This window comes from Microchirus variegatus, assembly GCF_963457635.1.
Source record: "Microchirus variegatus genome assembly, chromosome: 13".
Lineage (NCBI taxonomy): Eukaryota > Metazoa > Chordata > Actinopteri > Pleuronectiformes > Soleidae > Microchirus > Microchirus variegatus.
In genome coordinates, this window is record NC_139814.1 from 27634491 (window position 1) to 27649950 (window position 15460).

Sequence of the window (15460 nt, forward strand, 5' to 3'; positions counted from 1 at the left end):
AGCATGTTATAGCAACCTAAGGAAGTGATTTCAATGGAAACAAAGTGAGGACCGGCCAAAATGTCCTCACTTTGTTGGTTAAAAACCCTCCCTGGTCCTCAGTATGCTGCAAGTACAAGAACACACACACACACACACACACACACACACACACACACACACACACACACACACACACACACACACACACACACACACACACACACACACTTACTTACTTTCTATCTTTAAAAAAAGAGTTAATAATTTCCATAAAACTAGTTTCAAATTTAAAAAGCACTAGTTGATTTTCTGGCCACTTGGGGGCAGCAAATGCCATATATTATTTTTTAATCTGACAGATTATTTATGGTAAACTGGCCTATAGGAAAATATTTATGACTATTTTCACTCCTAAATATTATTATTTAGGAGTGAAAATAATAAATAAATAAAAAGTACTAATTAACTACTACATTTAATGAAGTATAATAATGAAATGATGAGACTTTCACAATAAAAGTCTGACGTGTGTTGCATTGAAATAGAAAAATATTGGTTTATTCTCAGAAGACATTCCTCCGTCATCATTGATTAAATCAAGGCTCAAATCAACTGAGCAAAATCACATAAATCACATGATCACATTAATCACATGATCACATAAATGACACAAATTCATTTGTACAAAAGTTAACTTCACATTAAAGACATTAACACTCGTCTTTAATCCCTGATTTAAAAAATCATTAAAAATCTATATAATTCATGAGGTTTGAGGCAAACGATCTTTCTTTTACGATAAAACATCAAAAAATACTTTGTATACAGTTAAAATATATATATTCAACTGTAAAACACACACAGTCCTTGTTTTCTTGCTTTTACAGACATTTATGACAAAAGAAACCACTCACTCTCCCACACCAAAGTCCACAGAGAACATCCTCTGCTGCCCCCTGTGGTGAGCGCGCGTCACTGCGCCTCAGTGTGGCGTGGCGGTGCTGGTGCCGGCGACCATCTCCTTCTCACAGATGAAGGGATTAGCCATCGAGCAAGGGGCGTCGTACCAGCTCCTGATGGCGACGCGCTCCAACACATTGGTCTTTATGATGTAACCACAATCCTCATTGATGTGGTTGTTAGGTTCACCAACCTCCCAGAAACTAACACACACACACACACACACACACACACACACACACACACACACACACACACACACACACACACACACACACACACACACACACACACACACACACACACACACACACACACACACACACACACACACACACACACACACACACACACACACACACACACACACACACGCTTGTTTTGCTCAATCCGAATAATCTCAGAATGAAATCTGATCAATCTGAATCTAATCTGAATTAAATCTCAGACGTCTTTGCTGAGTTTAACAATTTTAACTTTAATCCCGGAATTCTGACTTTTCTTTCACAAAATTCTGACTTTTTTGTAAGAGTTCTTTTTTTGACTTCTTGTCTTAAATATCCCACTGAAGGACAGGAAGTGACAGGAAGTGACAGGAAGTGAGTCACCGACCACACACGTATGTGAGGAAGATACATTTGATGAGATTAGAAAATTTGCAACATTTGCAAAAATCTGACGACGTATTCTTGAAAACTCCTCTGAGGAGATAAAACGTCTTCAGATGAGTTTAAACTCTTCACTTTGACTCAACGACGACCTGAGGGTCAAAGGTCACATCGACCTCACAATCAATTCTCTTTCAAAATAAAAGTGACTTCTTTTTAAACTCTGACCACGTGAGGACGTGAGAGGAGACAAACGTCCTCTGTGGATTTAACACAGTTTGTTTTTCAGCTCAGAGGTCAGAGGTCAGAGGTCAGAGGTCAGAGGTCAATGCCCTGCAGCTGGACTCAGCTGTTACCTCACATCTGGAGTTTGAACCATTAACTCTGTTCATGCTTAAAGGCACAGTCAGCACAAACACTACAGACACGTCAGTGAACTCACCCTCCGACCAGCGGCGTTCCGTCGACCCACTTCCACTGATCCTCCGTGTGTCCGTCAGTGATCCCGAACCAGAAGGCGTTCCAGTGACCTCTGGGGAGGAGGTTCCACAGGAACGTCTGCACACACACACACACACACACACACACACACACACACACACACACACACTCACACACACACACACACACACAGAGAGAGACACACACACACACACACACACACACACAGAGAGACACACACACACACACACAGAGAGAGACACACACACACAAACACACACACACACACAGAGAGACACACACACACACACAGAGAGAGAGACACACACACACAAACACACACACACACAGAGAGAGACACACACACACACACACAGAGACACACACACACAGACACACACACACACACAGAGAGAGAGACACACACACACACACACAGAGACACACACACACAGACACACACACACACAAACTTTGATTCAAGAAAACTGCCTGAGTCCAAAAGTTCTGAAGAACGTGTTCACGTCTTTATCTTCACTGTTAGACTGACTTTGTAAACCACTCACTCTCCCACACCAAAGTCACTCACTCTCCCACACCAAAGTCACTCACTCTCCCACACCAAAGTCACTCACTCTCCCACACCAAAGTCACTCACTCACTCTCCCACACCAAAGTCACTCACTCTCCCACACCAAAGTCACTCACTCTGACACACCAAAGTCACTCACTCTCCCACACCAAAGTCACTCACTCTCCCACACCAAAGTCTCTCACTCTCCCACACCAAAGTCACTCACTCTCCCACACCAAAGTCACTCACTCTCCCACACCAAAGTCTCTCACTCTCCCACACCAAAGTCACTCACTCTCCCACACCAAAGTCACTCACTCTCCCACACCAAAGTCTCTCACTCTCCCACACCAAAGTCACTCACTCTCCCACACCAAAGTCACTCACTCTCCCACACCAAAGTCACTCACTCTCCCACACCAAAGTCACTCACTCTCCCACACCAAAGTCACTCACTCTGACACACCAAAGTCACTCACTCTGACACACCAAAGTCACTCACTCTCCCACACCAAAGTCACTCACTCTCTCACTCCAAAGTCACTCACTCTCCCACACCAAAGTCACTCACTCTCCCACACCAAAGTCACTCACTCTCTCACTCCAAAGTCACTCACTCTCCCACACCAAAGTCACTCACTCTCCCACACCAAAGTCACTCACTCTCTCACACCAAAGTCACTCACTCTCCCACACCAAAGTCCTTCACTCTCCCACACCAAAGTCACTCACTCTCCCACACCAAAGTCACTCACTCTGACACACCAAAGTCACTCACTCTGACACACCAAAGTCACTCACTCTCCCACACCAAAGTCACTCACTCTCCCACACCAAAGTCACTCACTCTCCCACACCAAAGTCACTCACTCTCCCACACCAAAGTCACTCTCTCACACCAAAGTCACTCACTCTCCCACACCAAAGTCACTCACTCTCCCACACCAAAGTCCATAGAGTAAACCAGTGATTTTAACATCACAGCACACAGGAGTTCACAGGAGTTGTTGATCCACTGCTGCCTCCATCACTAACTTATAATGACTGATTTTAGTGAATTTAGCTTTTAAATTTTTGACTTAACTCAGTGACACAAAGTGACCACACGAGGCAGCAGAGGACCAGCAGCTCCTGTGTCCCTGTGAGCTAAAATCACTGGTTTTCTCTATGGACTTTGGTGTGGGAGAGTGAGTGGTTTACAAACTTCAGTAAACTGCTTCAGATTTACAGTAGGTTATGATGAAGTGATATAATGAATGCAATTTAAAGTAAATATAGAGGAAGTGTGCTGTTGTTGTTGTTGTTGTTGTTGTTGTTGTTGTACCTGCTCCTCAGCCGTGTGGATAATGGCCAGATGAGCTCCTTTGCTCTGACAGAACGACTGACTCTTGTCCCACTCTCTGGAAACCCTGGAGATGAAGTAACAGCTGCTGTTGAACAGATACCAGTTCACAGGGCAGACGACAGGGGGCGCTGTGGCCACCTCAGGAGCTGACGAGCGACGCACACACACACACACACAGAGGCAAAAATAAAGAGAGTTAAATTCACAAAGAAGAAGAAGAAAGAACAAATACACATCTGACAGTTGACTGTGCTGTTAGCGCCCCCTGCTGCCAAGAACCAGTCTGAGACACAGAGACTGAACGCTGAGTGGAAACATTTTAACACAATTAAACCACAAAAAAAAAAAAAAATATGTATTGTTAATAGGAAGCAGTTAACGTGACTTTGGTGTGGGAGAGTGAGTGGTTTATAAACTTCCTGTTTCCTGTTATAAAGTCTGTCTCACAGTGAAGATAAAAACGTGAATGTGTTCTTAAAGACATCGCAGACTTAACCTGACGTGGATTTTATTGTGAGTGAGTCTTGGCGCTGGTTTTTTTCAGCAGCAGGGGGCGCTCACCGCACAGTAAACACTGAGCGTACGTGAGCTTTACCTTTGGTAGCGGCCAGTTTAAGCAGCAGCTCCTCCTTCTCTTTCAGCAGCTGCTGCTTCTCCTCCTCCAGAGACTGAACGGCGGCGGTTAGCGACGCTACGTCCTCGTCCTGCGTCTGTTTGCTAATCTGTGCGGAGGCGTCGGCGTCGCCGCCATCAGGCTTGTTTTTATCTTTGGAACGACACAGCGGGTTAAGTTTGACGAACAACAATCATTTTAATACGTTTACCATTTTTAGCATGCTAGCATTTGCTAATTAGCAGTGTTATTGACAACGATTAGCCCGATATACGTTTGCATCCACATTCGCCGACTTCCAACATAAAGGTGTGCGATACATATCCCGATTTTGTTAAATTGTCGAGCTAACGAAAACAGAACAATCAGACAAAACAATTTCCTTTGTCTCGTGAGAGGAGTAGAGTTAAGCAGCTCAAACCTGCTGCCACCTAGTGGTCGGAGGCTTAAATACAGACACAATCACATCACTGTGATTAATATGCAGTGTTTTGAAGAATCAATACATCACCATGAAACATCACAATATTTAAGTGTAATTTAGGAATTCCTAACTAACAACTGGAGCTTTTGCACACATATTCTTTTTTGTAAAATAAGGAACAGTGAGGGCCGTTGTGAAGTGTTGTGTATCTTTATCACAGATTGTGTCGTAAGGCTTTAACCACAACATCCTCTTTTTAAACCTGAAAACCACTCGTTCGACATTTTTGAATCATCACATCATCACTTTTTCTTCCCACACTTCACTGGAAAACGTTGCAAAACTTTTAAAAGCCCAACGCACAGATCTGTGCGAGCAGCAGCTTCAGCAGCAGCAGCAGCAGCAGCAGCAGCAGCAGCAGCAGCGTGGAGTATGTGCGTGATACATGTGAATTTGCCGCCCCCTAGTGCCTGCACCGTGTGACATTAAGAGACACTTTTGGTCACTTTTAATCCTCACCTTGTTCACAGTGACCTGACCACAGTTAGAGCAAAGATCTGAGATCAGTGTTCAAATAGCACATGAGCAAAACTTTTGAAAGATTTCACTTTCAGAAAAGACCTCGCTATTTGAAAAGTCCTAATTTTTCTGAAAAGTCCTCACTTTGTTGAAAAGTCCCCACTTTTTGAAAAGTCCTCACTTTTTGAAAAGTCCTCACTTTGTTGAAAAGTCCCCACTTTTTGAAAAGTCCTCACTTTTTGAAAAGTCCTCAATTTTTGAAAAGTCCTAACTTTTTGAAAAGTCCTCACTGTGTTGAAAAGTCCCCACTTTTTGAAAAGTCCTCACTTTTTGAAAAGTCCTCACTTTCTGAAAAGTCCTCACTTTGTTGAAAAGTCCTCACTTTGTTGAAAAGTCCTCATTTTTCTGAAAAGTCCTCATTTTTCTGAAAAGTCCTCATTTTTCTGAAAAGTCCTCAGTTTTTTTTTTTCCAACTTTATTTATAGAACATTTTTGAACAATATGACAAACAGTGTAAAATACAGTCCCAAAAATTAAAAACACAATATGAGCAGAAATGATCACATTTGAATTGAAAAGTCCTCACTGTTTAAAAAGTCCTCAGTATTTTGAAAGTCCCCACTTTTTGAAAAGTCCTCACTTTCTGAAATGTCCTCACTTTTTTGAAAAGTCCCCATTTTTGGAAAAGTCCTCGCTTTTTTGAAAAGTCCTCACTTTGTTGAAAAGTCCTCACTTTTTTAAATGTCCTCATATTTTTGAAAAGTCCTCACTTTCTGAAAAGTCCTCACTTTCTGAAAAGTCCCCATTTTTGGAAAAGTCCTCACTTTTTTGAATTACCTCACTTTTTGAAAAGTCCTCACTGGTTCCATGGACTTATTGGTTTGTCCTGACCTTCAGTTGTGTGATCTCTAACAGGGTAAACGTGACTCACACACCAATAAACAGTAGAGCGACAGCTTCATACTCACAGTGAGCAGCCACAGCGATGAGCGCCACCAGCAGGACGACGCAGAGCGTGGCGAGGCACGCGGTGGCGAGACGGTACGGCCCGGGACCGCTCGGCCTGCTGGGACCAAGTCTGACGGAGAAGACGGGCGGAGCTGGACGTCGTCAACGACAACAAGACAACACAGAGATATTTATCATTCTTAAAATAACACAGAACACACACAACCAAGGTAGCGCCCCCTCTGGCAGGAGAGCAAACTGTCCAAAAAGTCCTCACTTTTTGAAAAGTCCTCACTTTATGAAAAGTCCTCACTTTATGAAAAGTCCTCACTTTATGAAAAGTCCTCACTCACAGAGACAAAAATCTAATCATATCCATTTTTAGAGACTTTATTCAGAGTAAAACGATGTTTGGACGCTGGGATCTTACAGGGTTGTGCGTGCGTCAGCTGATTTAACACAATAACAGGAACTCATCTGGACAGTGGGAAAACACACACACACACACACACACACACACACACACACACATTCTTGTACTTGCTGCATACTGAGGACTGGGTTGCTGGCAAAGTGAGGACCAGCATTTTCACTTTTTTTGTAATTTTTGGTCCAAAATTTGACAAAAATGTCATACTATACTATGACGACCAAAATTTGAAAGAAAAATTTGACCCAAAATTTTTGGTCCAAAATTTGAAAAAAAAAAATTATACTTTACTATGTCATCAAAAATTTGAAAAAAAAATTTGAAAAAAAAATGTGCATTTTTTTTGACAAAAAGTCATACTATACTGTGTTGTCCAAAATGTGAAAAAAAAAAATTGACCCAAAATTTTTGGTCCAAAATAAAAAATTAAAAAAACGTTATACTTTACTGTCGTCCAAAATTTGAAAAAAAAAATGTGACCCAAAATTTTTGGTCCAAAATTTGAAAAAAAACAACAAAAAACGTCATACTTTACTATGTCATCCAAAATTTGAAATAAAAAAAAAAAAATTGGTCCAAAATTTGACAAAAAGGTCCTACTATACTATGTTGTCCAAAATTTGAAAAAAAAAATTGACCCAAAATTTTTGGTCGAAAATAAAAAATAAAAAAAACGTTATACTTTACTGTCGTCCAAAATTTGAAAAAAAAAATGTGACCCAAAATTTTTGGTCCAAAATTTGAAAAAAAACAACAAAAAACGTCATACTTTACTGTCATCCAAAATTTGAAATTAAAAAAAAAAAAATTGGTCCAAAATTTGACAAAAAGGTCATACTATACTATGTTGTCCAAAATTTGAAAAAAAAAATTTACCCAAAATTTTTGGTCCAAAATAAAAAATAAAAAAAACGTTATACTTTACTGTCGTCCAAAATTTGAAAAAAGAAAATGTGACCCAAAATTTTTGGTCCAAAATTTGAAAAAAAACAACAAAACATAACATGTCTGCAGGTGGAGCCCCAGAGCAAAACGTCTGTGAAACACCAGGACTGGAAAACAGGGTTTTTGTACCAAACTGAGGACATGGTTACAACCTAAGGAAGTGATTTAAATGAAAACAAAGTGAGGACCAGACAAAATGTCCTGACTTTGTAAAAATGACCTCACTTTGTTGGTAAAAAAAGTACAAGAACACACACACACACACACACACACACACACACACACTAAAACAAAGTCCTAACCATCACAAAGACATTTTAAGGAGAGACAGAAGGTGAGGACCACACACACACACACACACACACACACACACACACACACACACAGGACCAAACATGTCCTCACTCGGTTTTCTTGGTCCACACAAAGACACACATACAAGTACACACAAACACACACGGTCAGGACCACTGTGGTTACATAATACAGTTAGAAGTGTGTGTGTGTGTGTGCGTGTGCGTGTGCGTGTGCGTGTGTGTGTGCGTGTCTCACCATGACTGTCCTCATACTCTCTATTGTCTTCGTCCAGTTTCGAGTACAAACCGTCAAAAGCCGCTGATCCTCCGTTTGAAGACATCACTGAGACTCAGAGACAAAAGTCAGATTCTTCTTCTTCAGAGAAAATTTAAGGAAAAAAGAGTGACTTCTCTTTAAGCCCCGCCCCTTCCACACAGCTGGAAACTGTGTTTCAAAATAAAAGTCCCAGTAAGGGAACCTTTTAGTTTCTGCTTTATTTACAATCAAATACAAACACTGAGAATTATACGTAGATTTTGGAATAATAAGTAGAAATTAGAAATATAAGTAGATTTTCAAACATTAAATAGATTTTGGAACTTAAAGTAGCATTTAAAGAAAAAACTAAGAAGATGAGACTGAGGAGACAGAAGGTGGCTGTTCTACTCTACATCTACATCCTGAAGAAGAAGAAGAAGAAGAAGAAGACAGGAAGGAGTGTGACAGACTGTTTAGTGCAGGAGTTTTCTCACTCCAGTAGGTGGCAGTATTGCACCATCATGGATGAAGCTGCTGTATAAACACAGGAGAAGAACAGGAAGATGATTGTAGGAGTTTCTAACTCCAGTAGGTGGCAGTGACTCATCATCATGGAAACAAGCTGCTGTTACAGAAGAGTTTCTTCACACACAGGTGTAATAACCACTCAGGGCCTGCAGGGGGCGCTGCTCCTCTGTAGAATACATAGAACAATCTTTGCTGATTAGAAATGTGGCTTTAAATGCATCTGATTGGACTGATGTGAAACTGTAATGTAATATAAATAATAAAGTGAGGAACAATAATGCTGTTAAAAACAATAATAATGATCATAAAGATGTTGGTGAAGATAAACAGGGACTTTTTTTGTTTTTTATGAAAGATTCCGAGAAGAAGAATAAAGTGAAACCATCACTTATTTAAATGTGAAGGTTATTTCCACGTCTCAGTGAATTCACCTGCAGCTGCTGATGTTCACGCATCAACAGTTCAACTGTTTCACATTTTCATTTCCCATCATTTAAAGACTAAGTACCAATATATGACCACGTGTCCACGTACGTGTCCTTTATTCAAACACAAACATGTCCTCACAAACACAAACATGTCCTCACAAACACAAACATGTCCTCACAAACATGTCCTCACTTATAAAGATAATTTCACTGTTTCTATCACATTAAAAAAGAGATAGAATGCATTCATTCAATAATTAATTAAGTAATTAATTAATTAAATAATTAATTAAATAAAATCTGTCAATTCTATGCATGTTAGTAAGCATGTAGTTAATGTTGATTGGATCTAAATTGTTACCATTTTTATTTATTTAATGATGGTACTTTCAGCACTTGTGCATCATGACTTTAATTTATTTTGTATTATATGTTACTTTGACTAATTATATATTTATTTCTCATTTTAATTAATTAATTTATTTATTTATTTAATTATCAAATGATGTATTAATTTAAATTTGGCACTTGTGGCCCGAGTGTTTACTATTAATTAATTCCTCCATATGATAAGCTAAAGGTACAAAGTGTATTTTAAGGCAAAACATGAAGATAGAGAGAGGTCAAATGTGTGTGTGTGTGTGTGTGTGTGTGTGTGTGTGTGTGTGTGTGTGTGTGTGTGTGTGTGTGTGTGTGTGTGTGTGTGTGTGTGTGTGTGTGTGTGTGTGTGTGTGTGTGTGAGAACTGAGGAAGTCGACACACTGTAAAATGTAAATGTGAGTTTAAAAAGAAAAGAAACAGATTTGAGTCTTTGAAAAACTTTTTATTTTTTATGATTTTCTTATTACACACACCAGTTTATTGGTTTATTATTAAAGTTTATTCAACTATTTTGTACGTTGATATCATTTCAAATGTCCGATAGACGTGGTCAAGTTTAATATTCTTCAAGTTTGTTAAAACATTTAAATTCAAAATAAAATCCATCAGCAGTTCAGAGATTCTTTGCTGATCACGTCCTGTGATTCATGGAAAACATCCAAAAAAGGTACAAATAATATTATTCAAAGCAAGTAAATATTGTCTTATTTTTTCTGTTTATACGACACAGAAATGTAGAGAACAGAGTAAAACCAGTTAAAGTCACAGTGAGATCATTTCCATAGAGAGTGACTTTGCATCAGCAGCATCATGCTCCAGTGCTCTGGGACACTTTAAGACTGGAGGACAGACATCTGTCCTTCAGGACAACACAACACACACAGACATCATGACTTTGACCTCCGTCCTCATCTGGACTCTCCTCTGCTGCTGCTGCTTCACAGGTAAAGTCCACAGAGTCAAACTCCTTCTGAAACGAAGCCGAACTCTGCTTTATGTCTCTGTCTCTGTGTCCTCAGAGTCCAGAGGACAAGTCACAGTGACTCAGTCTGGAGCAGAGACATCTGCTGTGGGAGGATCTGCCACCATCTCATGTACAACCAGTCAGGACATTGTTCTGTATGATGATGGTGACAGCGCTCTATCCTGGTACCAACAGAGAGACGGAGAATCTCCTAAACTCCTCATTAAATACGCTTCCACTCGAGCATCAGGGATTCCAGCTCGTTTTACAGGCCGTGGATCACGTTCTTCCTTCACTCTGACCATCAGTGGAGTCCAGGCTGAAGATGCTGCACTTTATTACTGTAAGAGTTTGCACGAGATCAACAGTAAAGGTGTGTTCACACTGTGAAAAAGCCTCGTACAAAAACCTCCTTCAGTCACAGTGAACAGGAAGTGAAGTGACTGAGGACACACACACACACACACACACACACACACACACACACACACACACACACCACTGATTTAACACACTTTATTACACTGACGCTCACTTCTTTACAAGTGATTATACTTTATTATTATTAGTTAATAATAACTTATTTGTCTCAAATCCATCAGCAGCTTCTTTAATTCACATCATTATAAATCAGCCTCTGTGCTGATGACGTCCTGTGATTCATGGAAAACATCCACGTTTTTTATGGTCACTCTTGTTTATTTATTGTTTATTTATTTATTGGTGTGGTTGTAAATGTGCACAAGAAACATCTTCACGTATTTCAGAATCAACAAATGATCACAAATGTCCATTAAACGTTGTTTCTAGTTACATGTTTGTCGAATATTCTTCACGTCACATGAAACTCAGCTCTAAGACTTTTTCGTTGACAACAATAATAAATCTTTGCTGACGACGTCATGTAAAACACCACGAAAAGAGTCAACGTTTTCACAAACTGCTCTTATTTACTCTGTTTTAATTCAAATTGTAACTTTTGAAATAAATTCTATCAAAAACAAACTACACTAGTACTACTTCCTATATTTTATATAGATATTTTGTGACTCAGTCGCTCAAATCAAAGGCCAAAATGCAGCGTGAATTCATTTTTTAGGAAAAACAAATGTGTTTATTTGGTAAAATACTTGAGAAGCTGCTCAACTATTACTGGATTGTTTGTTAAAATGATTTTATTGCTAATCTCAGCTTCTCTCTGTCTTCTATGATCATAGTACGTCATCAGCGCCTGTTCTAAAGTTTTAGGTAATTGATGTATTTCAAGTGAGTGTTTGAACAAATTCATTAGTGATTATTATATTAGATATAAATGCTTTTTAAAAGTCCGTAGAGAAACATCTGACTCAGTGATTTACGAGAAAACTTGAGTTGTTGACATTTTCTCTAGTTTCTCAGTTTAATGTTGATTCTAAAATATATGAAAATGTTTGTTGCACATTTAAAACAAGAGTGATGAGATTAAAACATAAAAGAACATTTATTTATTTTATAATTTATCAAAGGACGTCGTCATCACAAAGGCTGATTTATGATGATGTGACGTGAAGAATATTCGACAAAAGTGTAACTTGAACACGTTTAAAGAACATTTTTAACTATCTGTCGATTCCAAAATATATGGAAATGTTTGTTGCACATTTACAACAACATCAATAAATAAATAAATAAATAAATAAACAAGAGTGACCATAAAAAACGTGGATGTTTTCCATGAGTCATAGGACGTCATCAGCACTAGAGTCTGATTTATAATGATGTGAGTTAAAGAAGCTGCTTGAAAATGCTTTTTGAAAATGTGAAGACTGAGACAAATAAGTTATTATTAACTAATAATAATAAAGTATAATCACTTGTAAAGAAGTGAGCTTCAGTGAAACAGTGTAATAAAGTGTGTTAAATCAGTGTGTGTGTGTGTGTGTGTGTGTGTGTCCTCAGTGAATCAGTCTCTGCAGTCACTTCACTTCCTGTTCACTGTGACTGAAGGAGGTTTTTGTACGAGGCTTTTTCACAGTGTGAACACATATTTACTGTTGATCTCGTGACGACCCAGACAGTAATAAAGTGCAGCATCTTCAGCCTGGACTCCACTGATGGTCAGAGTGAAGGAAGAACGTGATCCACGGCCTGTAAAACGAGCTGGAATCCCTGATGCTAGAGTGGAAGCGTATTTAATGAGGAGTTTAGGAGATTCTCCGTCTCTCTGTTGGTACCAGGATAGAGCGCTGTCACCATCATCATCCAGAAAAACATCCTGACTGGTTGTACATGAGATGGTGGCAGATCGTCCCACAGCAGACGTCTCTGCTCCAGACTGAGTTCGGCTTCATTTCAGAAGGAGTTTGACTCTGTGGACTTTACCTGTGAAGCAGCAGCAGCAGAGGAGAGTCCAGATGAGGACGGAGGTCAAAGTCATGATGTCTGTGTGTGTTGTGTTGTCCTGAAGGACAGATGTCTGTCCTCCAGTCTTAAAGTGTCCCAGAGCACTGGAGCATGATGCTGCTGATGCAAAGTCACTCTCTATGGAAATGATCTCACTGGTCTCACTTTCATCCACGTCGTGATCCTGTCGATCACTTTATCAGAGGATTGATCAGGACGTGACGACACTTTTTGATTCAGATTTTTCTCTAAAGATTTTATTTTCTCATTTAATAATGTTAAACATGAGTTTATTTCGTCAAACCTGTGGTTGTTTTTCCTCTTGTGATTTTAAAATCAGCTGATAAATCTTTACAATCAGAGTTAGTTTCACAGACACTCAGAGGTTTTTGTGCGACGCCTCAGAGACTTAGAGTCACTGTGGCTCACGTTTGGTGGAGGAACCAGACTCAACGTGAACAGTGAGTACTTTTACTTTACTCTTTTGACAACAAAGTATCTGTGTTTTATTCTTTTTTATTTCTTAATTCTAGAAACGATCGTCAGGTTTATATATATATATATAATATTTGACATCGTTTAACATATTCAGTGATGATTGAGTTGGAAAACATGTCTCTATATAATCCTGTGGGTAAATGATCCAGAATGTTTTATCTGTGCAGAAACTATTTCTACAGTTTTTAAATTGGACTTAATATATATATATATATATATGTATGCATATATATATATTTATGTAGATATGTATATATATACATATATATACATATATATGTATATGTATATGTATATGTATATGTATAGGAGTATATATATACATACATATATATATATACATACATACATACAGTATATATACATATATATATATATACATACATATATACGTATGTATACATATATACATATATATATGTATATATGTATATATACATATATACATATATACATATATATATGTATATATGTATATATACATATATATATATATTGGACACTTTCAAACACGGAACCTTTTCACAGACTTTACTAAACGTCTTAAAACATTAGTTGTATTAAAATGTGTTCGTTGCAAAAACACTGTTGAAGAAACTCCTCAATCACGTAAAAACGTAAAGTCACTAAATGTTTTTATTGTGTTCAATTCTGCAGAAAATAATAAAATATGAATAAAGTGATTAGATCAGAGTGATGTTTGTTGATTCCATATTTATTGACGTGAACAACCTCCACGTCACTTTTTCTGCTTTTTCTTCGACATCTTTTTTTTCCCCATGTGAGCATTTTTAGCGTTCCATTTTTAGCACTGAAACCTGTCTGTTGTCACGCTCCGGCAGCGACGCCTGTCTGTTGCCACGGCGACGGAGGCTCTGACAGGGAAGTGAAACAGTGCAGAGCAGTTTGATCCAGACTCTCAGTAGTTTCTCTGTGTTCTCTCTGCAGTGGGTCGTGTTGAGCCCACACTGACGGTGCTGCCTCCCTCCAGTGAGGAGCTGCAGCAGGGGAAGGCCTCGCTCACCTGTCTGGCCGACAAGGGCTTCCCCTCAGACTGGACTCTGTCCTGGAAGTTGGACGGCAGCAGCAGCAGCAGCAGCAGCAGCAGCAGCAGCAGCAGCAGCAGCAGCAGCAGCAGCAGCAGCAGCAGCAGCAGCAGTCGTGGGCTCCTGCAGAAGGACGGTCTCTACAGCTGGAGCAGCGTCCTGAAGCTTTCTGCTGAGCAGTGGATGAAGGTGGACTCAGTGAGCTGTGAGGTCACACAGGGATCACAGGTTCTGTCAGAGACTCTGAGGACGGACCAGTGTTCCTCGTCCTGAGTCACTGACTCTCTGCTGCTGCTGCTGCTGCTGCTTTCACTCTGCTTTTCTGTCTCTTTTCACCATTTAAATCATTGGTTCTCAAAGTGTTGATACCTGAGGGTCAATTTAGGAACCCAACATTGGACTGAGGGCCGTCAAAGGGAAAAAAAACAGAAATAAATCCCATTTGTAATAATTTTAATGACCTGATTGCAGTTCTACAGTTTAGCGTTAAGTAATATAAGCATTAATATAATAACTCTTTATAATTTACTGTGTAATTACCCAGTATTTTGGCCATTGTTCTTACCTTCTAATTACAGGTTAATACCAAGTAACACATTTCTGTTACCATATATTTACTGGGTAAATAGCTAGTAATTGGGGGCTGTAGCTACCTGCTTATTACCAGCTTATAACACAATAATACACTAAAATATATACCATATAGAAACCAGGTAAATACCCAGTATTTTTGTTTACACTTATTGGTCTGTATCCAGTAATGTCCAATAAACATTTAACAAGCTTAGTCGCTCCTGGATTAAAACTATCAACTGTAATTCACTGCAGGGCCGCCAGAAATGTTTCTGCGGGCCGCCATTGGCCCCCGGGCCGCACTTTGAGAACCAAT

General features: G+C 39.3%; 2 protein-coding genes across 2 annotated transcripts; one reads left to right on the forward strand and one right to left on the reverse strand.

The window, feature by feature from the left end:
• Positions 1-767: 767 nt before the first annotated feature.
• LOC310935696 (uncharacterized protein) lies at positions 768-8426 on the reverse strand (the record flags this gene model as incomplete). The annotated part of the gene is made up of 6 exons (XM_083899630.1): positions 768-1145; positions 1993-2108; positions 3890-4056; positions 4506-4676; positions 6435-6566; positions 8342-8426. 6 exons carry the CDS (start codon positions 8424-8426, stop codon positions 965-967), a joined length of 852 nt encoding a protein of 283 aa, XP_083755756.1. The 3' UTR covers positions 768-964.
• A 292-nt stretch (positions 8427-8718) lies between these two features.
• LOC310935697 (immunoglobulin lambda-1 light chain-like) lies at positions 8719-14844 on the forward strand (the record flags this gene model as incomplete). The annotated part of the gene is made up of 4 exons (XM_083899631.1): positions 8719-8842; positions 10701-11018; positions 14474-14597; positions 14718-14844. 4 exons carry the CDS (start codon positions 8719-8721, stop codon positions 14842-14844), a joined length of 693 nt encoding a protein of 230 aa, XP_083755757.1.
• Positions 14845-15460: the final 616 nt, after the last annotated feature.